General features: G+C 36.9%; 1 protein-coding gene across 3 annotated transcripts in view; it reads left to right on the forward strand.

Annotated features, from left to right (window-relative positions):
• The first annotated feature begins 2033 nt into the window (after window positions 1-2033).
• Window positions 2034-24233, forward strand: part of ANO10 (anoctamin 10) — a 123495-nt gene continuing 101295 nt past the window's right edge. For 2 of the 3 annotated variants that reach the window (XR_004842200.1, XM_035895723.1), the window contains exons 1-11: window positions 2034-2077; window positions 2239-2391; window positions 3498-3680; window positions 5659-5793; window positions 7422-7541; window positions 8274-8843; window positions 11169-11224; window positions 12762-12836; window positions 13737-13919; window positions 17139-17330; window positions 19741-19869. Coding sequence is in view for 1 of the 3 variants with exons in the window: in XM_035895723.1 (XP_035751616.1) it covers window positions 2253-2391; window positions 3498-3680; window positions 5659-5793; window positions 7422-7541; window positions 8274-8843; window positions 11169-11224; window positions 12762-12836; window positions 13737-13919; window positions 17139-17330; window positions 19741-19869 (1782 nt within the window). In the remaining 2 variants the exon portion in view is untranslated. Of the gene's footprint in view, window positions 2078-2238; window positions 2392-3497; window positions 3681-5658; window positions 5794-7421; window positions 7542-8273; window positions 8844-11168; window positions 11225-12761; window positions 12837-13736; window positions 13920-17138; window positions 17331-19740; window positions 19870-22135; window positions 22273-24233 lie in introns of all 3 variants that reach the window. The other variant, XR_004842201.1, reaches the window with a different exon arrangement.

The raw sequence follows: 24233 nt of genomic DNA on the forward strand, positions 1-24233 counted from the left end.
CTGGGCGCCGGGCCGGCCGCTCTCCGCTGCAGGCCCTCGCAACCGCAAGTTGGAGGGAGCGCTTCGGCCCTCTTCTAGTTTTCAGTAGTACTAAGCCTAAAAACAGCAACTCTTGCTTAGTCGCCACGCCAAGCACAGTGATCCCGAATAAACGATAGGAGCCAAGCTTACAGAGCGTAGCGCGCTGTTCGTGCAAAGGCTGTTTTGGGAAGGTGACCTCCCTGCGAAGTGATACCACTAACTAGTAATGTTTAATAATTATCTCGTGCTTTTCATTTTTTGAGTTCTTTAGAAATTGCAGTGTGCGTGGTGTGGCAGGCGTTATCTCTTTTAAAAAAAAAAAAAAAACAGATTGTGAAAAGTGACGCAATAAGGTGGAGCGGCTCCTCAAGACGATGTAGTCAATCATTGACACTCACAGTTACAGTGCCTCATCATCCCTGATTAGGTTTTCCCTTGATTCATTCTCCTTATGCAGATGTGCATCTGAAATGTTTTTAAACTTTATTAATCGAGCGTATTTCTCTTAAAGGCATACATACATGGGTTCAGTGCTGCAAATACAAATGCTGCAGAGTTCTGTGCGTGTGAACTGGCAAGTGAAACTAACTGAAAACTCCACTGAAATTTGTCTTTGAAAGCTTTTTTTTTGCCAGTCAAAAGCAAATAGACTTGTTTATTATGATATGCATATGTTTACAGTATCACTGTATTTTGTACAATAATTTATATGAAATGCCGGAGATTGTGATTTCTCTGTGAATCACACAAGCATAACTGTTTTAAAAGCTGAACTGCATCCTTAGGGCAATTTACTTAGAAATTAAGTAATTTCAGTCTTTGAAAAGGAAGGGGAGAAACTGCTTAAAGACAGTGGATAACATCTGTTCTTCAGTGAAGTTAATAGCAAAAAAAAAAAAAAAAAAAAACCACCAACAAAAAAAATCCCCACCTAGCACCACCAAACCTTCCCCTCAGTTTTAAATCCAGTAAATTCAGTCTGTGATAGTTTTTTTGGTTGGTTTGGGGTTTGTTTTTTTTTTTTTTTAACTGAATGCATTAGTTACCAGAGTTATCTTTTGATGTCAACACTTCTCAGTTGCTTTATGAGGAATGATACAATGATCTCTGTGGAATCATTTATATAAAAGATGAAGGCACAATGTCAGCAAAACTTGCAAGGAGCGGCTGAGGGAACTGGGGTTGTTTAGCCTGGAGAAGAGGAGGCTGAGGGGAGACCTTATCGCCCTCTACAACTGCCTGAAAGGAGGCTGTAGCGAGGTGGGAGTCGGCCTCTTCTCCCTGGTAACAGATGCTAGGATGAGGGGAAATGGTCTGAAGTTGAGCCAGGGGAGATTTAGATTGGATATTGGGAAAAATTTCTTCACCGAAAGGGTTGTCAAGCACTGGAATGGGCTGCCCAGGGAAGTGGTTGAATTGCCGTACCTGGAGGTATTTAAAAGATGGGTAGATGTGGTGCTTAGGGACATGGTTTAGTGGTGGCAGTTACCAGTTGGACTTGATGGTCTTCAAGGTCTTTTCCAACCTAAATGATTCTATAAAGGTTCACTTAGATCATTTGGAGTATTTACATATAAAGCAGTGGTGATGCTCAACACTTTGCAGCTGGACTTTGTCACAGAACACTTGGTTTATATCTTTCAACATGTCATTTATGTGCTTTGTGCGTAATTTGCCTATCTATATGATAGGCGTGCTGCTCACCTACCCAAGGTGGTATAAGTTTCCTTGGTATGGTTAAAGCTTCACAAGATTAACTGAGAAGGTTCCTGCTTAAACGTATAATGTGTTTGCACAGTCTTATCAGGAGAAGCTTATTGGTTTTAGATATCTGTTTGACTAATATTCTCTTCTGTTAATGTTTTCATTTGCTGACAAATACACTGTAGGAAGTTCCAAGCTGTTGTTTTTGATGATAGTTTCTCCTTATTACTTTGTTTTAATTTTTTATTTGCTTTCTTATCACTACTACTTTGCTATACATATACATACCTAGGGAGTAGGACGTAAGTGCCACTGAAGACTGGTAGCATCTTGCCAAGGGACAATTGCAGAGGTGACTCAAACTGCTTTTTTCAGTAGGTCCACAGAAATGGGCACCTGCCACTTTGTTAAGCACAGACACATGCAACTCGCTATAATAAAGTTTTGTGGTTTTTAGATGGAAGCCAAGTATTTTTTTTAACACTGGCATTTTTGTTTTGTTTTTGTACTTAGCAAGCTCTCAAAAGATGGCGGAAAGCTGGTCTTTCTTGGATACTTTTGAGACTGACTTCAGGCCTTTGGTAGTAATTGAGCTTGCAAAAGGCACCAAAGAGGAAACCATAGAATGGCTCACTAAACGAATTGCGGACAAAAAAACAAGTGGAGGTGAGTACAGTATGATCTCCTGTAATGCTTTGAAATCAAATTGGCTGTCATAATAATGTGAACACCTACAGAAAATTAGCTTTCAGGTAGTTTGTGGTTTAATTATTGTTTAGCCAATCCCACTCTATTTCACGTTTTTGAAGTTGCTTAATTTTATGTAAGAGTAGAGCTTCATGCTGGTGTCATGAAAATGTAATAACTGAACCCTGTTAATGCAGTTATTAATTATAATATTGGCTTAAGGTCACACACCTGTTGAACTCTGGAGTCCTTCCATTTTTGTGGTGAAGCCCTGATAACCTGTCTGTCAACATAGTTTTGATATCAGTTTTTATATTAATTGTCTAAGCATGTTTCTCTTGCTGCTTATGAGAACGTTGTAAGCCTTGCCAAAATGAAGACGCATCGCATCTGCTGTCCTGTCCGCAAGACTTGGTACCATGTTATAGAATGAAATTAAGTTATCGGGAAGCAACTTAATCTTGATAAATTCATGTTGGATTTTAATTATCTTTTGCTAGCTTCTAGGCTCTTACAAAGACAATATTGCATTACTTGGTTTAGTATGCTTCCACAATTTGAAGTTAGGCTAATTAATTTGTAATTCCTTAGACTTTCTTTTTTATTTACATTTTTTTAGGAAGGCATTGTTTATGGCTGCTGTAGCTTATATTTTATGGTCAGCAGTATTTTCATGGGTATTGGATTTGTGACTAAAAACTTGCGTTCAGGCTTCTGTTAGATAACTCGGGGGTGTTTCTATTTCAAAAGTCTAGTCTCCCTAAAACAAGCGGGACTGTTTGTGGAAGCACTGGTTTCTTACATGATCTGAGCACGACAGGAGTAGATCTAAACTGTCCCCATTGTTCCGGTTCACTGTCTGTGAGCGCTTCCACAGAAACAGGGCTACATCAGGGGGTGACCCTGCAAGACTCTGAACACCATGTCAGGTACTATTGAAGCCTTAATTCTCTGTGCCCTTAAAAAGATGGAGCTTCAGCGCTCCTGATAACCATGTCCAACATAATGGATGCTAAAACACTAGTTTTTTCAGACATAATTTTTTATGTTTTCTCTACCTTATTTTGCCTTTCTTTACTTTAAAGGTGCACAACTGATGGTTAAACCATTGGTTACGGAAAATGGAAATCAAAGTATTTATCTCATTGGGGCTTCCCATTTAAGGCTGTTGCTGGGAGCTGAAACTGTGGGTTTGGTGAAGGAATGTCATGATAACTCAATGAGAACTTTTACATACAGCAGTAGAAAAACTTTCAAAGATTTTGCAGGTAAGCAATTTTAGGGCTCCTTGTCATTGCAAAGCTGTGGCTAAAGATTATAAGCAATTTCACTGTTAAACCTTTCACAGTCTTTCTATTCCATAGAATGGTAACAATGAACAGAAATAGGAAGAACAAACCATGACAAAAATACTCATTTTTACCTATGGAAATTCAGATCATATAATGAAATTAATTTTTTTTTCTTTCACATAGCTTTTGCTTTTTGCTTGTGTTTTACTTTAGGCTTTTGTATGCTTCAAATAGTCTTTTATTTGTGTGAAAGATTTTTGTTGAAAATGAGACAAGAAAAAATAGTTGATAAACACGAGTGCAGGATTAACAATAAATGTTTTGAATTAATGTAGCAATTTAATTTCTTATTAACACCTGTGAGCAGTTTTGAGGCTTATTATCTTATAATTAGCTGGAGAAAATGTAAATATTTTTCTCTATTATATTTACACATCAAATAGAATTAAATAATGAAATAACACTACAGAGCCATTCAGTGGAATTTGGGCGTGATTACTGAAATCATTCCTTTTCCACTACCAACACAGTAACATTTTCTTCTAAGTGTACTACCTGTAAGGTATTTAACATCCCTACAGTGGCAGAACTGATTTTGCTCTACAGGTAACTATTGGAGTTTCAGTTCAGTCTTGCTAATACTGTTCATGTGCCTGCTTCAGTGATGCCTTTCACCACATTTTCAATATAAAGGTTCTTGGATCTGTCTGAAACAATAATAAAGTTGAGTTTTGTTGCTTGTTTGGTGCCAGCTTTTTCAACACTGATTCTGTGTTCAGTAACTGTTGCAGTGACTTTTCTTTTGTGACCTTGCTTTCCTGAAATCAGGAAGCCTTGGCAAGAATCATCACTTGTGAACGTGCCATTTCTGTTTTTCATGCTTTTACATTCTTAATGCTAATCTGACTGTCATTGCTAACAGATTCCCTAGTAGCAGATGAAACTCTAACTACTGTAAATCTATAAGATAATTTTTGCTGTATCTCCTGGTCTTTTTTTCTTTTTTTAAACACTAATATAATTTTAGTTTTGTCTAGATCTGATCAGAGGATAAAATAGTTGACCATGCTTACATGAGGTGAAAAATGCATCATCTACAAAAGAAACCCCACAGCCTGTGTTGTCCTACTAATATTTCTAGTTCCCCAGTTTAACTGATACTGTATTCTTGTCCTTTGTATTGGACATTTGTTGCTGTTTTAGCTTCTTACCTAGTGTGTTTAGGGCTATCCCTATAGTTCCTTACTCTTAAGGCGAAAAAAATAATGACTTGGTTGTTATCTCAAGGACATCAGACTCTGTTTCCTTGATGATAAACTGATGGGGTTGACAATAGGTTTGTTGCTATAGCTCTTCAAAATTTGGGATTTTTTGAAAGGTTTCTTATTGTTTTACCTTATTTCTGTATTTTTATCAGAACTAATTGTCTCAAATGGCTTATCATTATGTTACATGGGCAATAAAGAACAAGATACAGTGATACTTGGTGTGAAATCCTTACTGAAAAGGAGATTTGTCCTGACATCTTACTGGTTTTCGTTATGAAAATACTTCAGGAACTGTATGGCAGAAAGGGCTGTGGAGATTCTGAGATTGGCAAAGAGTGGATGCTGGAGTAAGAGTCTTTCAAGCAGGGCAAGAGTATGTAGTGCTTGCTGGTATACTATGCCAGCCTCCAGCAATTAGTACTTCAGGCGTGTCTTTATCTCTTGAATGATTCATTCTGTTAGTTCACCTGGGTGGTCAAAAATGCAGTGGCTGACATATGCCAGTTGGAGAAAACTTCTTCCCGAGACGTTTATTTTAAAAAGTGGAGGTTTTGCTAATGGATGTTGGTTGGCAGTAATTGTCACAGAATTTTTTTTTTTTCTGATTCTGGTTATTTGATAGTTGTTTGCTGCCAGAGTTGTCTTCCTATGCTGCACAGTTTCACACTACCTTCTTTTTGATTTAGATGACAATCACAATTTCCTTACAATGGCAGAATGTCAGTATATCATCAAACATGAACTTGAAAATTTGAGAGCTAAAGATGAAAAAATGATTCCTGGATATCCTCAGGCAAAGCTGTATCCTGGAAAATCAATTGGTAAGCAATGTAGTTTCTTGCCTGTAACTCACTGTGTTGATGTAGGATAGTGTTCATGGTGAAAAGAAACTTAATTTTCCTGTGATGGAAGAGAAATCCTTCAGACATCAAAGTTTCGCTATTTTTAATCAGCTTTGTATTCTCAGTGCTCCACAGTTGACAGGACAAGAGGCAATGGATGCACAGTACACCAAGAGAAATTCTGGATAGATACTAAGAAAATGTTTTTTCACAATGATGGTAATCAAACATTGAAACAGGGTTTTAGAGAGGTGGTGATAACTGTCCTGGGAGACTTTTAGATCTTGACTAGACAAAACCCTGAGCAGCCCGACTTGAGCTGGACCTGCTTTGAGCGGGAAGTTGGACCAGATGACTTCCAGAGAGCCTTCCAACCTGAGTCTTTCTGTGAGGCTGAGACTCTGGCATTATGTTCTTTTCAGCTGGATAATTTTAATGTATATTGATGTCGCCCATTATTTTTATAATTAGTACAAAAATATTTGTTTTTTAAAAATTACATAACGATATACTTGGATTGTGTCTGTATAAAAGTACTGGAATGAGTAACAGTGTTCCAGACCTATAAATTTCACAATAGGAAGGAAGTAATTTTTATTTCATTAATTTGATTTCATTTATCCTCCTCTTTTCTTCAAGAGCTCTTCCTTTTCATGGGAGAAAGAAGCAAGGAGAGCTAGTGCTATTTTTATGATAGCTGGAACTAGTCCGTTGGCAGAGATGCTACAGTTTCTTAGGAAAGTTTCTTTTAGTACTTGTATGTCCTTTTAATAACAGTGCCTTTATTCATTAGTGTTGGTCATCGAAGAAATAGATCTGTGCATGTCAGTGGCTCAAGAAATGTAAATAAGCGTAGATGTCAGAGGAGTTTACATTGGTATTTTTGTATATAGCTAAGGTATTTTCCTAGTTATGTCAAGTAGATACTGACTGGAAATGGTCAAAAACTATCACACAACTTCCAGTGCTTCCCCTCTTCTGTTTTTGAATTTATTTTCTTTTTAAATATTTCTATGATTGTAACTTCTGGAGCAGTTTGTTAATTGTTTATCAACACAGATAGTATTGCTTTTCACAACAAAGTTTATTAAAAATGGTGGAATATTTGATTTGTGTGCAATTAATGTGTTGTAATTTATGAATTAGCATCAACTGATCATTCAAAAATGTTTTTAGTGTCTTTTCCATAATTAATACAACAATGCATCTTCATTTAGTGTTTTGGTTTTGCTACGTCAGTTTGATTTGCTATGCCTTTCTTCCGTCAAATGTAAGAGCCAGACCTTTCCCCACAAAGCTACACATGGCATTTCAGTTCTGACCTGTAGCACTTGTTGTTATTCAAGCTGCAGCTGATTATATTGCAAACCTCTGGAAATAATAGATGTAAAAGGTCACTCTCTTACAGTGGACAGCAGGGTCTTTGTAGGAATAGGTAGAACTGTTCTCTATAATGGGTAATTTTTAACTAACATGCAGACATTTTGTTTGGTTTTTGGATTTAAATGCTAGATTTATTTCAAAGTAACTTTAGTCTTGCTAAGTACATGACGTAGACTGTTGCTTATATCAACTTCACTGTCCTTTGAAGGAGTACTAAGTACTTGTGAGAAGATTATTGACCAGTGGTATTCTAATTCAGATTTTCCCACTGCATGATAGAGAAGAGTTGAAAAAGCTCTGTCACAGCTGGTATGGCCGAGTCAAAGTTGGCTATCAACCTTTAGGTAAGTGGGTCCTTACTGCACTACAAATCAAGTGCAGGGTTTCTTCTGGAGAAGTTTTCTCTTCAGTTTGTGTGAGAAGACCAAGGGTCCTTCATAACTTCTACTCCAGCATTTAGCCTCTATAGAAGTGAAACTCCTGTGTGGATGGTAAGTATTGTACAAATACTGCTGAAGGGAATATCTCAGCCTGGGTGTGCCATCTGACATGTTTAAGATTTAAGATTTCAATATATCTTTCCATCTAGTCCTTTAGTTCCTTGAAGGCACAACTAGTCCTTTTTGGCCTTAAGCAGGCTGAAACAAATTTGTTTCCCAGGTGTACGTATACTGGGGAGAAGCTTCAATAGTTAGGTGTCACTCAGTGTTAAAATTTGTCTTCTGTGCCGTCCTAGCCATTCATTGATAGATTCAGTTTTCAAGAATGCTAGTGTTTTGGGTTTTTTCCCCCTCTGGATATCTGATCTTGATATGGTAAGTATTGAGATATATTCAGATGGTAGAGAAGTCAAATATGTATATATGTTTATGTGCATATATATATATATATAATATAAAAAAAATTCAAATGACCCTTGAGTTTTTGGAACATGGGAGGAAGAGGAACAAAAAAGCAGTAATATTCATTGTGTTATTTAGAAGAAAAAATTGGGCCAAAGGATTCATGTAGAGTCAAGTTTGATATACTGACATTTATGCTAAGTGTAGTCTTACTTGATTCATTTTTCTTTGCAGATGAGATACGCTGCTACTTTGGCGAAACCATTGCTCTTTACTTTGGCTTCTTAGAGTACTTCACATTTGCTTTAATTCCCATGGCTGTCATTGGGATTCCTTATTATGTGTTTGCATGGGAAGACTATGACAAATACGTGATGTTTGCCACATTCAACCTGCTCTGGTCCACTGTGATACTGGAAGTTTGGAAGCGGATTTGCGCCATCATGACATACCGTTGGGGGACACTGTTGATGAAACGACAGTTTGAAGAACCAAGACCGGGCTTCCATGGTGTCCTGGGTATCAATCCCATTACTGGGAGGGAGGAACCAGTATACTCAAGTATTAAGAGACAAATACGGATTTATCTGGTGTCCTTACCATTTGTGTGCCTTTGCCTCTACTTCTCACTGTACGTGATGATGATTTACTTTGACTTGGAAAAGTGGGCTCTGGATTATCATGAAGAGAATGAGTCTACTTTTAGCAGCTTGATGCTGTTTGTGCCCAGTATCATATATGCTGTTGTGATTGAAATTATGAACCGTATCTATCGGTATGCTGCTGAATTCTTAACATCATGGGGTAAGAAAGTTGTTTATTTCTCCTGAAAGTTAGAATCCGAGTAGAATACACTACTGTGAGTTCTTGTTCAATGGAAAGCTAAAGAAATTTCCTGAAGTAGATTTTTACTGTGTGGTAAAAGAGATGGCCATTTTAACTTCTTGTATTTATTTTGAGTGTTCTGAGTGCAGTTTCATGTTTGGTTTAATTTGGTCTGAGTCTAGCATGCCATCAAGAGGGGTGATTCTACCTTCCTGATCATCCCCTCTCTGCCTTTAGTGCAGAATTCCCCCTTCCCTGATTTACCTCTTTGTTTGGATATATCAGCCATAGTGCTGGCAAAAGTGGTGAGGTGAGATTGTGAGGATGGGAGCTCAGAGGTGGGTGGCAGGAGGGACTGTCCCAGCAGCTTCATCCACAATCTCGGTTTGCTGAATACATCTTAGTCTATTGATACATCTGTGCAGAGGACAGAGGCACTGAGATAATGGAACAAATTCTAAAAACATCAACTAAATGAGAGTGTTTGTGTATGCTATATATATAACAAAGACAGAGATTTCGCATCCCTATCAAAATATTTGCCTCTGGGCACTTTCAGAAGAGGAGGAACGTTATAATAGATTGCCTTGTTTTCCTTGTGTGTGTGACTTATTTAACAGATTGGGCCTTATGTTTTTTAACCTAACATAAGGATAGTGAAATGTTAGTGTTTATTTTGAATTTTATCACTTTTACAGACGTGTGCAGTCAATTTCAGACAAAGTTAATAGATGAAGCTAATGGGAAGTTAAGTGTTTTGTGTAGCTCAGTATGGCATACATTTACAGGACAGAATCCAGATTACTAAAACTGGAGGCCCAGAAAATTAACCTAAGAAAGATTAAGCAAAAGGGAGATTGATGCAGAAGACAGAATAAAAGAGGTGTAGAAGTGGGGATTGGTTATGCATGCCAAAATGATTTGCTCAGCAAATTCAACTTGACAGCAGCAACAGTAAAAGCAAGCATCTTCTTGATTTGTTTATGACTGTTCAAGGGTTTTATTTAAATAATGATTTTTAAATTAGTATCTAGGTTTCACTGACTGTTTTGTTTCTTTTTTTTTTACTATACTGCAAGAAATTGTTTTTTATGCAAAATGCCCAGTTGTGTTGATCAAGTAGACTAAAATGTCCTTTACAAGTAACCCAAGATTTTTTTAACCCAGATTTTTCTTGTTTTAAGCTGACATTTCATAGCAGCAACAGTATTTATGTAACTCTCTACACTGACAGCTTGTGCCTTCTCTGTGCTATCCAATGTGTTTATGCTGCCATGCTGTGAATAGGATGAAGAGCTCATCTGGGTGTCCTACCTCCCTTCCCACCTGGCATATTTTCAGCTAAGATCTAACTTAAACAGCTAAACTAGCAAAGCATAGGGAACAATCTGGGGTATTTTTAAGCACACCTCTTGCACCCATTTTTTATGAGAACTGATCATTTAGTGAAAGCTGTAAGTAAAAATTGCATTCAGTCCCCTGAGTGCATCTTCCATGTGTCAGGCCCAACTTCACACTTTGTCAGAGTAGAACTCTGCTATTCTGTCCTGAGCAAGGTCTGTAGGCAACAGTCTCTCCTTTCAGCTTTGTTGACGCAGCTCATGCTTAGCCAGGGCTTTAAAGATACAATCTGTCAAAATAGCAAAAAGAAATGGGAAATCTCCCATTCACTTCCCCCTCTAGTAACCAGACTTTCTCAAACATCAGCTTCTCACAGTTTATCTTGAATGAACTGAAAATCTTAGTTTTAGAATGAGTAATGCATCAGTCAAACCTCCTGTAGTCTAGTCTTGCTTTAGAGCTTAGGGTCTGATCTAAATTCCTTGGAGATGGATGGGAATATTTCTGTGAGCATTTGCTGGTTTTGAATTGAATCTGATATTGTTATTTTTCACAATGTATTCCAATTAGTTTTGGATTTGTTTTCAGCTAAAGAGAAATCAATAACTAGGCATGCTTTATTAAATGTTTAGAATGATGGATAATTTTTCTGTTATAAAACAGCTCTTCTGAGAAAGAAAGATGTAAAAGGAAAAAGTTTTTCATTAGAAAAAATACCAGAGTTGTAGCCAAAAATATATGTATGTCAGTATTGTGCATCAGATCAGCTTTATAGGTTAAGTGAGGTACTGGTACAGTGTAAATTCTTTTTGCCATGATGTGTTGAAGGAACTATTCCCCATAAACCATTAGTTAAGTAATTTTTAGGTTTAGGAAAATTGTCTGTTTATGCTTTGTATCAGTGTCTAGTATATGGTAAGTGCTTCTGCTCTTTACTGATTAATAATTTTGTTGGTATTTCAGAAAATCACAGGCTGGAATCTTCATATCAGAATCATTTAATTCTGAAAGTTTTAGTGGTAAGTATGTAGCACAAGCAGCTTTTAGAATGATTTAAAAAAAGAACTTGTCATGTGTTTTATTAGTGCTTTTCTAGCATTACCTCACTGACCTACAGTTTTTTTCAAGGCCAAATACTAGCACAAATATCAGAGTAAACAGGATTTCTCTCGTGGTTGCAGTAATTGCTAGACTGTTTTAGATGCCTCTTTTTATAATAGAGATTTGGAGTTTTATTTGTATTGATTTTTTTCTTTCTTTAGAATTCTGTATGTATAAGTCTGTTAATTGATGCGGTCCTGTCTTCAACTGGGAACTATTTCTTTCACTTTTTGCAAGATTTTATGGTAAACCTGTATTTTAAAAAGTTCGTATTAACTTCTACCTGTAGTAACATTCAAACAACCTGTCAGAGATGGCTGGAGATACATGTCCATCAGTCTGCTCCTATGCAGTTTATAGTATATAATCATCCATTTACTTTGTGACTCTGAACAAATAGCGTGTGTGTATGTATGTTCGGTATCTCTTTCAGGTGTATATCCAGATGCAGCATTGATTCTAAGGAAGTGTATTGTAAATCTTGAATTCCCATACAAGATGTTCAGTAAAAGCAGTTGTAAAGATTGACTTATTTTGAAACTTAATCTTTTTGTTTCCATTTTGAAAAGATTGTTCAGTTCTCTTCCAGAGTTCCCCTTTTCCCCCCCCTGAACTCAGCATGCTTTTTTATTATTATTTTTTTTTATTTGCTTGTTTTCCTTCTGGTACTAGTAATCTCTGGAGCTAAAACTCTTGTACGTATCATTTATAGCATTGTCTCTGCCTTTCTCAAAAAATAGCACACTCTTTTTTTCCTATAGGAAATTTATATAAAATAATAATTAAAAAAAAAAAGTCAGATGTAAACCCCCCCAAGTTTCATTTTCAGCCTATGAGTGGCTCTCTGCACTCGCCAGTGTCTGTCATCCGTGAGCTCCAGCGGTGATAGCAAGTAGGAAAAGTTTTCTCCTACTTCAGAGCTTGATTATGATTTTTCAGGTGCAATACTGTGATTATGTCTCATTTTAGAGGCAGGGAGTATTTCTGTTGGTTGTAAAACCTCTTGAAATGATTAAACATAAAGCTCAACTAACATATATCGAGGCACAGTTGGACATATTGAGAGATACATCATCCAATGCGTATATTTTGATAAAGTATTTATTTGGAAAAAAAAATCATTGCCCTAAATTAAGATTAATACATCCCTTTTTTTTTATTACCTGTGGGGAAACTCCCAAAAGATGAAAGTTAAGTAGAAGATGATGTGTTTTTAACATCCACATTTCTTTGTATATCATGCTTTAGGAAAGCATTAAGCTTGTCAAATGAAAATCTGAGTAGGACCAATATTGAAAATGAGTTTTTTCTGACAGAAGTTTTAAAAATGGTAACAAAAACTGTAATAGTTTACATCTGCATGGAAGCTGTTTAGTCAAGGAAACTGTTAAGTTAGATAATATTCTGCATTTGAACTTTTGCTTGAGTACTAATTACAAGTATTTTTAATTGCAGTTCAACTTCTTAAATTGTTTTGCATCTCTCTTCTACATCGCCTTTGTGCTGTTTGATATGAAGCTTTTGAGGCAGGTGAGTCCCAAGAACACCTCAAGAATGTTGATGAATCTGGGAAAATGAAAGATTGATTGAAATAGGACTTCAGTTTTTAATTGTTTTTCTAAAATATGTAAGAAATATATTCATTGGTGAGTTAATATTTTCTTACAAATCCAGCTTCCATATTTCAGTTCTTCTAGCACAGCTGCAGAATCATAAGAGTAATGTAGAGCAATTTTTTCAATCCATATAAATGAGGAACTGTTTTCAGATAAATTGATTATTCCCTCACACAGATGAGGCTGGAAAATTTTCATTTCCTCCTTCTCTCCCTTTATATTAGAAAATGGTTTTTCTCTGTAGTGTTCTTAATAAGAGACTCTTGAGGATAGGAGAATGATTAAGTTTATGACTGCAATGAGGAGCTGAGAATAAATAAAAGCAAAAATAATTTGTAGTTGGTATTTGACATCAGCTTTCTGTTGTTAATGTCTTTTGAACTTAAATGGATGCTAATCAGGTGTAAGGAAAGTATTTTTGCTCTGAACTTAATGAACAAAAGAACAAGATTTTCAGTTTAAGAATTCTGTTCCTCTAAAGAGATCTCTAGCAAAACATTTGACTTACCTATACCAGACATGCCATTCATGACGTTTCCTATACTTTAAGGTAAGATACGTCCAAATCCACAAAATATTTAGACTTCTAACTCCTATGTTGCCCTTTTCAGCACATAGCAAAGAATGGGAACTAGAGCAGCTATACCTTTCATATGCTATTGCTAGTTTTGTTAGGCTGGCCTTCTTTTGTCATAGTACAACAACTTACAGTGTTACTAGAACACACAAAATGGGAAATGATAATAGGCTTATCACAGATCTATTAATTTTTTCTTTTTTTCTTTTTCTTTTTTTTTTTCTTTTTAAACTTAAGAGCTTGGCCACTTTGCTGATAACTTCGCAGATCCTTAATCAGTTTGCAGAATCTTTGCTTCCTTACTGGCTCCAAAAGAGACATAAGAAGAGGATGAAGAAACACGTGTGTTCTCTGAAAACAGATATGGACCTGCCATTAGTCGAACAAGTCAACTTGGAGAAAGAAATGGGCACCTATTTTGTACGTTTTACTACTGTAAAAGAGTTAGAAGTTTTCTGGGCTGTAGTTGACAGAGACATCAGCTACTGCAACCTAGAATATTCCTGGCTGTCTGGCCTAGCAACTTATTTCCAGCTTCATCAGTTTTGCTGGTACTGTGGTTTATACAGCTACATGGTGCACTGGATCAAGAAACTGATGCAGTGCAGGATCCCAGTTACACCAGCATGAAGGGGTAGGACTGAACAGCTGAATCTGGAGCTACCTAAAGCTGTATCACTGGAAGAATTATTTGTGTAATATGCCCTTAATTTCCTGGAGGCTACCAGCCTGTCGTAGGGAAGGGGGAAGCTGTTTCTGGTTTAGTTTGTTTTTGCAGTGATACTAGCTTAAACTGTCAGTTAAACTATAGCCTGAGAGAATGCCCTCTTGTCTGGGTTGGGCCAGAAATGGAGAGGGCAGAAGAGACCAACTCTTCGATACTACTGCCCGAAGCTCTTGCTTCTTGAAACTACAGCTTGGGCATTCTCTGTCTTCCTAGCTCCATTCCTGTCCACCTCCTACCCAGTGCAATTTTTAATTGTATATAACAGACTTCGTGCAATTTGTTACTTGCTGTTCTAAAGGAATTGACAAAGCAGACTCTAGTGTGTGTCATGTTAAGGCCTTACAGACTGGCTGACAACTTGCTTGATCAGATGCTGCAGGCATGGTCACAAGAGGCTTAATACTGTATGATTTATACTTTTACAAAATAAGAATTATATGTAGCTAGTGTACCTTTTATGTAAAAGGCAGAGAATAGCAGTTTGAAATTTGATATCAATACTGTATCAGATTCCTCTCTTCCTGCATAAAGTGCCATGAAATGGGAAGAGGAAAAAGAAATACTACCTTTGCCTTGAAAAACTGTGCAAGTGCTAATACTTGCATTCCTCTGGGAAGGTTGGTATTTCCAACATTTTATATGAGGAGAGAGAGATTTAGAGACTGCAGCTATCTTACAATAGAGAACAGAGCAGAGTCCCCATTCATTCGTGCACATTACCCAGTGCTTCTTGTGCAGAGCTGGATCAAATGTATTTGCACCTGCTGTACCGTTCTGCCGTGAGTAATTTTCCACGGGGACCCAACAGGTCAGTTGTAGAGTTATGACTTTGCCTTGGAGGTATCCACTGCTAGCCTCAGTTACAGTTCAGGGTACTGTGTACTCAAGGCCTTAATTTTATTTTCAGTCTAAAGATTTTAACTGTGCTGTGTTTGTGAATATACAATATCAGACCGCTGATTTGTTTGCAAGCAGTGAGGTGTCAGCAGGCAAGAGTATTTCTACGATTAAATCTGTCACAAGGGGGAAGCATTTGACTATGTTTAGTAACTGAGGAGTTTACCAGGAGTCTTGACAGAATTCAGCATTTCATGGTCTTCTTTTTTTTCTTTCCTTCACTTACTCTTTAACTTCTAATTCTCTTTCTTGTTTGTCCTCTCTCTCTCTCACTTTTCAAATCTCCAGCTCTTAATCCAGTGTAAGATGTAAAAGCATTCTGCAGTAATTTTTTTTTTAAATTCCTGCTTTTCTCCTAATTAATTTTCTCCCTGAATTTCTTTGTTGATACTGTTTCCTTGATGCCATAATTTATGTGCTGCTTTTGTGGCTGACAATGGCACACTTTGAAATTTCTTTAACGTCCTATCAGACTCCTCTCTTCCTGCACAAAATGTCATAGCTGAAAAAGTAGTAATTTTCTTTTCATACTCTGCTGTTCTAAAAGTCAATGGGTACTGGACAAGGAAATGAGAAGAAATGTGTGAAGAAGTAGTGGGAATACTGTGCAGTTACCTGAAGGAGAAGCGCAAAGGGAAGCGTTGCTCCCTGCCTGCAACAGTTGTCTGAGGAAGTGATAGCAGGGACAAATATGTGACTGCCACTCCAGTGAGTGATCCACTGCACAAAATGTCCCACCATACTGAAATTCAGAGTTCATACAAAACATTTGTGTGGAAAAATCTCATTGTTTTTAAAAGTTAGGTAGCTCCTCAGGGTCTGGGCTGCAGATCAGTTTGTCAGACCCAGCTATACTACACAAGTCGAAAATGAGCTCAAGCGAAGAGTGCAGCTAATGCCCACCCCACCTTGATTTCTGAGCTTGCAGGCTTCTACTGCCTCTCTCTGTTACCCAGAAAAAAAGCACCAGGTGCTGGAGAGGCAGTCAGTTTAACAGCTATAACCTACAAAAAAGATTAGAGAACCATGTGTCTGATATATGAAGCTAAACCAAATTTTACATGGTTCTTGTAATAATCTCAGTTACTGTCAAGTCTTTATTTTTAATATCTCATTTTTGAGAGAGAGGAAAATGTGTGGGTCTGGGAGAATACAATATAGCTAGATCCCAGTTTAACTTCTTCAAGGTATTTCACCATCCTTTGTTCAGCGAGCACCTTTTCTTTCAAAGAGAATTGATTTTGTTCTTCGCTTCCATAAATAAGTGCTGCAAATCATAGAAAACTATTACTAATACTACAAAACTAATATCAGATATGCCTAATAACCTACAGGTGAATAATTCATCAGTATTTAAGTACCCGCATTTTTGGTTTAAAGATCAGGTGATAGACGTGTTGCGCATTTGCCAAAATAGGGCTTTTTGTTTGCATTAATCATTCCTTTCAGATGTCAGTGCTGCATTCTGTCACTTCAGCCTTCAAGTGGGCCACTAATTCTGACTTACCCATTTTGAAAAAAATAAGCAGAAATACCAGAAGAGAGTTCTGATCTACCAACCTACCTTTCTGGTTAGGTCTTTCATGGACAGTCTGAAATACTCGGACTTCCCTTGTCACTATGCTCTTGGGAGAATGTTCTGCCAGTTTAAATGCATGATGCTGTTTTCCTATCCCCCACTGTTCCTTCTGTAACTGTTTCACTGAGATAGTCAGCAAGTTGAATGGGATGAATGTGTTTATACAATTACTACATATAATGAGGGTAAGAAGTATGACTGCAGAAAATGCATTAGGCAAAAGGAAAAACCTTGGCCTCCCCATTTTAAGAAGTTTTGAGTCATTGAATAATTCCAAATTAACTGGATGTATTTTGTTGTTGTTTTCTGCCACCAATCATTCCCAAACAACTGATCTGGCATGAGGAAGTGTGTTTACAACTGTGTTGTTAATTCTGTGTTTCTTCATGTATTTTTTGTGGGTTAAAGTTGTTTGTATTTTTGCTCTGTTTTTCAGGGTACTTTTGATGATTACCTGGAGTTGTTCTTACAGTTTGGCTATGTGAGTCTTTTCTCATGTGTTTATCCTCTGGCAGCTATCTTTGCAGTGTTAAACAACATCACAGAGATATATTCTGATGCCTTAAAGATGTGTAGAGTTTACAAGCGGCCATTTGCAGAACCCACAGCAAATATTGGTGTTTGGCAGGTAATTTTGTGTGTTTCTTTTTCTATTAATTTGTTTTTAAAAAGACTTCAACAAATGTATCATCTAAACTGTGTTTGACCCATCCTCCACTTTTCAAGTTTAGTTAGGTACTTTGTTCTCTTCAATGCTTTAGGACACTATCTATCCAGCTATAGTGGTTTTTTGTAGGGTTTTTGACCACGTCCTTCACTTGCCTTTGAAAAGGAAACAAATCCTTCCTTTAGTCCTTGTGTATATATATATATTGTAGTCGTGTTGCAACTGCAACAAAGCAAAGCTGGCAGATACTGCCCTCCGCTCTTTACAGCCAATATATTTTAGAAGTGGTAACATCTGATCCAATCTCAGAAGCATGGATCTCAGCAAGGGATTCAAAAAAATTAGGAATGATAGGTAAGTACTTGGATTCCTAAGCCATGCTTGGCTGTGGGCCCTTGTGGTTGCTGGTACTCAAGCTGACCAAGTTTAAAATAACCTGGATCTGCGAGCAGGAGCTGGACCTTTCTGCACAACCTGAACATTGTAGTCTGTCTAAACAGTTTCATGTTAGTAGTACTGGCTTAAAGATTTTCTGTCCTCAGTTGTTTGCCCATGCAATCATGCTAGCACCAGCTAGTTTGGAGCCTGCTGAGTACGCTGCATCACTGAACTGATTCTGACTAAAAATAACCCTGTAAAACTCCTCCAAAACCAGAGGTTTTTCTGGAAAGAAAGGCGGCTATTAAGTCACATCCAGAGACTTTAGCATTCTGTAATAGCAGTGGCCTGATAAGGAATGTGAAAAAAAATTTCAAGGGGCTGACCCATATTCCAGTTTAACAACTTTTCTAGTGGTATGTAATGGAGACAAAGTGCACAATAAACTAGTGGATTTAATTTGGAGGGGTTGTAAATGTTGGTACCAAATGAAACATGGAAGATGAGAGATGAAATCGGAAACCTCGACTGAAACTGTAAAAACATGCAAACCAAGTATTCTGAGCGATGTTCATTAGACATGTACATAGGTATTAAGGAAGTGGACTTACAGCAGAAGTCTTTTATTATTAAGTCATTGAAATGTGTAATTATAATCTGATCGTGTTTTAACATCTGATGCATTTTCTCAGTCCAAATCTTATGCTGCCAACATCTTGATGGCATAGCTGCATTGACCAGTGCTGTGACCACCAGTTAAATGAGGCTGTGGTCATAAGTCCCGAGTGTAGCTGTAGGTATATTAATAACAGCATTTGGTTTTGCCAGAATAGTTTGTTTCAATTTAGGGAGTAGGCTGAAAAACCGTAACACTAACAGTACAGCCATGTGGGGTTTTTTATAGTGTAGGTTTTTAACTAATAGTAGAAATGCATTTGCTTTGTGAATTAAAAATAATGACTTCAAAATTTAGTTATCTGTTTCATGTGGGAAGTTAGAGCATTGGCTGAAAGATTTCTTTTAAAGGAATACTGGAATTATTTTATCAGGTGAGCTGAGTCACCAGCTTGTTGTCAAGGAGAAAGTTAATTCTGCTAATTCATTGTAATAATTGCTACAATTCAATGTCAGTCTTTCTCATTCCAGAAAGGACCTTGGAACAAGTAACCATGATATTGCAAAAGTGATTGTCATGCTGTAGTAATATTTTCCAGGCATTTTGTGGGAGCTCTGTAGGCAAGAGCTTCTTAAACTGGTGCAATTGCATGTGTTTAAATGTACGTCTGTCTTTCAACAAATTTCAGCTTGTATAACTGGTTGTGATTTAAGAAAGACATTCTGAGCCATCCTTATATTTTCCTATTACTTAACGTTCAGACAAAACCTCCAGAAACAGAGTGTTGGGACTATCAGTTCCTCTAGGAGTTTGGCATTTTTTCCTTTATCTTGAAAGGAATTGATGTTCGGGAGTACAACTGTAGATGAGTGTAGATCTTTTATGTGTTCAGATTATGAGGCATGAAGACACCAGGGATAAGGCTGCTTTCCTGTCCCCTTTTCTCCTTTAGGATTATTCCAAATTTTTCAGGAGGTAATGTGGCATTACCTACATCTAGGATATTAGTGGTCTGTAAATAACTTCTTAAGCTCTCTACAGTACTATGGAATTGTGGAAGAATAGTGTTTAACTTCACAGCGAACACACATACACACACATAGAGAAATCAAATTAGAGAAAAATTCAGGGTTGCCAGATGGTCTTTGTGGTATTGCAAACGTCTTGTGCTTGCCTGTTCTTAAAGCTAATCAATTCTGGACTGCTTGCCAAACAAGTCTTGTGTCATAGAATTCAAAAGATGAAAGAAAATAAAAAGTTAAAATAATGGGTCTTCTGAGGATTGAATGAAGAGAGAGGTATTGTCCAGAGCAATTTGGGGACTGGTAAATTAGAGATATTGGTCATAACTATAAATATATTTGTGTTTTATTTCAGTTGGCTTTTGAAACTATGAGTGTAATATCAGTAGTCACTAACTGCATACTGATTGGAATGTCTCCTCAAGTGAATGCCCTTTTTCCAGACTCAAAAACGGACCTTATTCTGACTGTGGCATTGGTAGAGGTAAGTCTACCTTCAAACAGCACATGTGTTTTTGTAGCAAATAACATGAACAACAGTGGAAATAATACTGGGAAGTAGAGGGGTGTTTTTCTTCCCCTCCATATATTAAAAGGGAATTAAGATTTCCCTACCAAAGAAGTGTTTTGAAGACTTGCTTTTTGATTTCTTTCTTTTTTTTCCTTGTGTGTTTTCATGTACTGTGAATATTGTTGCCATACTTTTCCTTAAGCTCACAAGATACTGTGTATTTATTGTTTCATATGTTTCAAGAATTTGATAGTGCTCTTTCAAGAAGCAAAATAACCCTGTTTTTGTGAATTATATGTTTCTCTGTGACCCCAGCATATTTTATAAAGATCTCCTACATAATCTTTATGGATATTTTCTCTAAGCCTTATCTGAAACAAGTATGTATGATGACTATAAATACTAGTGACTGTTAATAACATTTGGGTTTCGTCTTTTCCTAATTCTATGTAGTAAATACTTGAGTTTATTCCTTTTCAGGCAAGGAGGGATGACTGTGGGCATCCTATATAGTAACTGAGATTATAGCACTTTGCTCTGACATATCTTTTTTTTGGAGCTTTCTTGTACTGCACTGCTTTGACTTTCAACATTACGCTACTTTAGCTTTTAGGAATTGGATTACTTTTCTTGTGGCAAAAAGTCTGGGTTGTCTATGTGTAGTTGTTAAATTGCATCACCTCATGGAGGTGCAGCAGAAGCACATCCTTTGTTGTCTTTACAGGTGTTATGGGTTATGCAATGAATTACAAGCTTGCTTTGAGGTTTTTTTTCCAAGACTTAAGGTTTTCAGAGCGTCAGCTGGTTTACTGAAGTTTGTGTCTACAGACAGTCTGATGTATTCCATTAGGTGTGTGTGAACATTTGCATTAACCTCAGTGAGGTATTTTAATACAAAACTATTTTGGCAATTTAAATGTAATGCTGTAGTTCATTACTGGACAACAATTCAGAGAGATCATATTATGAAAACTGTATGACTAAATGAAAGTAGTGTGGATTTATGGCAGCTTAAAGAGATGGGGCTGTTTTTGCCTTTGCTTCTTGGGTATTTATTTATCTTATCTGTTACATTGGCACTTTCTTTTATCTGGTGCATGATGAATCAGATTAGGGACTTGATCTGGGAGAAGCTGTCTGACCTAATTCACTGGTGAAAGGAGCAGGGCAGAAGCAATGTATGTGGAAGACACAGGGCAGTGCTGTAGGTTTGTGCTGGATTAAATTTGAGGGGCTTCCACACCACTGAGTCTTTCTCCTGTAAGTATTGCTTCATCTACAGGAAGATCCCTAAACTAGGAGAGGAGCACAAATCTCATGCGTGGGCAGTATTCCTATACACCTTTACTATATTTAGTAATGATTAAGCTGTGCATTTCAGTTGTAAAGAACAGTTCAGAAACAGAATAAATCACTGTCAACCTCTAGGACAAACTTGGCCCATCTAAAGTACATCAGTGTCAAGGTAGGACAAAATTCTGTTGGATGTGTCAGGGTGTTGATAGAAATGAATTTTAGATCAACTAGTAAGATTCAGAAACACAGGATAGAGGTGAGTTATTTTACTTTCTGGTGTTTGCTGCAGCTGGGGATGACAATTTTATGGTGTGTTTATGCAATGTTGCCAACATCAGGCAGCGTGAAAGTGTTAAGGAACACATGAAATTTCTTTTAGTAGGCTATGTATGCTTTCACATGTTCAACTGATGGGGTAACCTACCTACATCTCAGTTGTCACTAAATATTTTTATCAGGTTTAAGTAATTGAGACTCCAGTTGAATATTTATGTATGTTTGATGCAAAGCTAAACAAAAGAAGCACTGTCCTTACCAAAGCCAAGCACAGGTATTAGCAATGTCCTGGATTTTTTCTTCAAAAAATGTGAGTGCTTTTGAAAAAATAATATTAATACTCTTCAAATGGAAATATGTTTATATGCCAGTATTTGTAATCACTCAGTACAGATGTAATGAAGAACTGTGTGTGGTATTCTTTTAAACATTCTGTGCTGAACCCTTACAGATTTAGGCAAAATATATATATTTTTTTTTTATTAACAACATTTACTCTACTGCTGTCTACACTTTTCGTGGGAATAGGTATTGTATGAGCAAAGTAAATGTTAATTAAATTTAATAAAATATTAAGCATTTGATAATAAATAATGGTAAGCATTAAAATAATAACATCTAATAATATTTTTAAAGTATTAAAACAGTGATCTTTCTTTTTGAACAGTTGACCTATTTTCATCAATCCAACATCTGCTTCCATGGCAACATGATTTGAACCAGGAGCAGAATTGTGACACTCCCCTCTTTTACTTATGGATGGATGCTAACTGAGTGCAGCAAGTGCAGTTTTCAAACAAAGAAGTAGGTGAATGTCCTTAAAGCAGGAAACAATAAGCCCTTATTAACATAATTTAAAAATAGTTATATCCCATAGGGTGTTTAGTTCTTTGAGCTCTACCATAGACACACATATTTGTGGTATGAACCATAGGTGCGAAGTAGCATATTCGAAGCAAGCATCTGTGCTTGTGTGAAACTCTTACCAATCACCTCTGACTTCTTACACTGATTTGAACAAACTGAGGAAATGTCTCTGAAGAAATTTGGTGAATAGTTGGGGGAGTGGTTAAAGCAAGGTGTAACCTTAATTCTGCAGTGCTTTTTTATTTGTCTTTGAAAATTGTTGACAAAGACTTTTGCTCCTGATAGCTATTTATGTTTAATTTAGACGCTCATAAATTTGAAGAATGCTAGTTAAATCGGTTTCAGGACTACTCTGAAAGTTGAGTCCAAGAAATCAGTTGTGTGCACAACTCTTAGTGCTGTGTTGTTTGTTTGTTTTTTTTTTTAACAGTACATGAGTCTTTTGAAGCAATAGCTGTAAAGTACAGCTTCACATGAATGTATCCTAATCTCTGAAAGTAACTCACTGTGTATCCAACACTCAACTGTAGTAAACTAATGCAAAGCTTTTATGCAGAGGTGCAACTAGCCTGGATGTTTTACATCATGTTGAGGCATTTGGGGATAAGCTTGGAAATAACAAGTAATAATGAAGGGCTCTCTTGATAGCTGTAGTAGAAAATCTGACCTTACAGTCTACAAATACGATTTTGAGAAGAATGTAATCAGTGCTGGTATAGATGAAAATGAGGACCTTGCTGTAAGGACAGGACTAGCATATTTGTACTAAACATGGCTTAATAAACAATTGGGCTGTGTGGATTTGATTTCATGGAAATAGATTTTCATGAGCTTAAGAAAAATAATATATATTTAAAAGCAAATTCTGTAAGAGGTATGGACTGGAATAAGGGAAGTAACCTTTTCTTAACCTTTTTTTTCTGGGTGAGGAGGAGCTGACAGTCCATTTATCAAAGGCTGGAAAGTAGGAATCACAGCTTGTTACTAAAGCCGAAAAGTTAGTGGTGTTATGTTTAAAAGTGATAGCTGATCCAAAAATCAAAGTGGCTGAGAGTTGCCTGGTACATCTGCTTTTCTCTAGAGTTCCATTTTATTACGAGTATTTCTTCATCAAAGGCCTCCTGGTGTACAGTAGAAGCTCTTTGACCTTCTGCTGAGCACTCTTAATGTAACAGCCCAAACACTCAGTCAGCTCATAGTAAACTTGACAGTTGTTTCTGAATTTATGTGCCAAAGCAACTGGGAAATAGTACCAGAGTCAAGTCATTTGGATTCTAATAGATGAGAAGGTATATTTATCATCTGGTTCTAGGCATCATCATGCTTAGCTTTCTAGATAAACTTGGAAATTAGTAAGCGTTGCATCAATCCATTCCTGAGCAAAAGCAATTTTAGGTGGCTTGTTACATCAAAATTAAAGTATTTTCCCTTTGTTTCCTTTAAAAAAAAAAAAATCCTTAAATCTTTTGCAACAGATTCCAGTGCTGTTTTTCCTGACAAAGCTGGGCTTTTTTAACTTTTGTTTTTTTAAGAAGCATATTTCTTGGCAATAACATACATGACTCCATCCAGGGAGGAAGTGAGGAGTGGTTCTGCATGGTATGGTGTTCTGCATGTGCGGAGCAAACAGCTTTATTCGTGTAGAATTCAGGAGTTTGGCATTTAGCAGATATGCAAAGTATACTTACATGTTGGCCAACCTTACATAGTAAAGAACCTGGGGAAAAAAAGCAGAAAAATAGGCTGTATCAGCATACACATGTGTATATAAATCCATTGACACTAATGGATTTATAACAGTGCAAAGTTGAATCAAAACAGCTATGCATAAAGCATTTTTTTCTAAATTATTTCTGTGTTTGTGACAGGTACTAATTTAAAATACAGTAGCTGCAGAG

This window comes from Egretta garzetta, unplaced genomic scaffold, assembly GCF_000687185.1.
Source record: "Egretta garzetta isolate BGI_Z169 unplaced genomic scaffold, ASM68718v1 scaffold96, whole genome shotgun sequence".
Taxonomy (NCBI): Eukaryota; Metazoa; Chordata; class Aves; order Pelecaniformes; family Ardeidae; genus Egretta; species Egretta garzetta.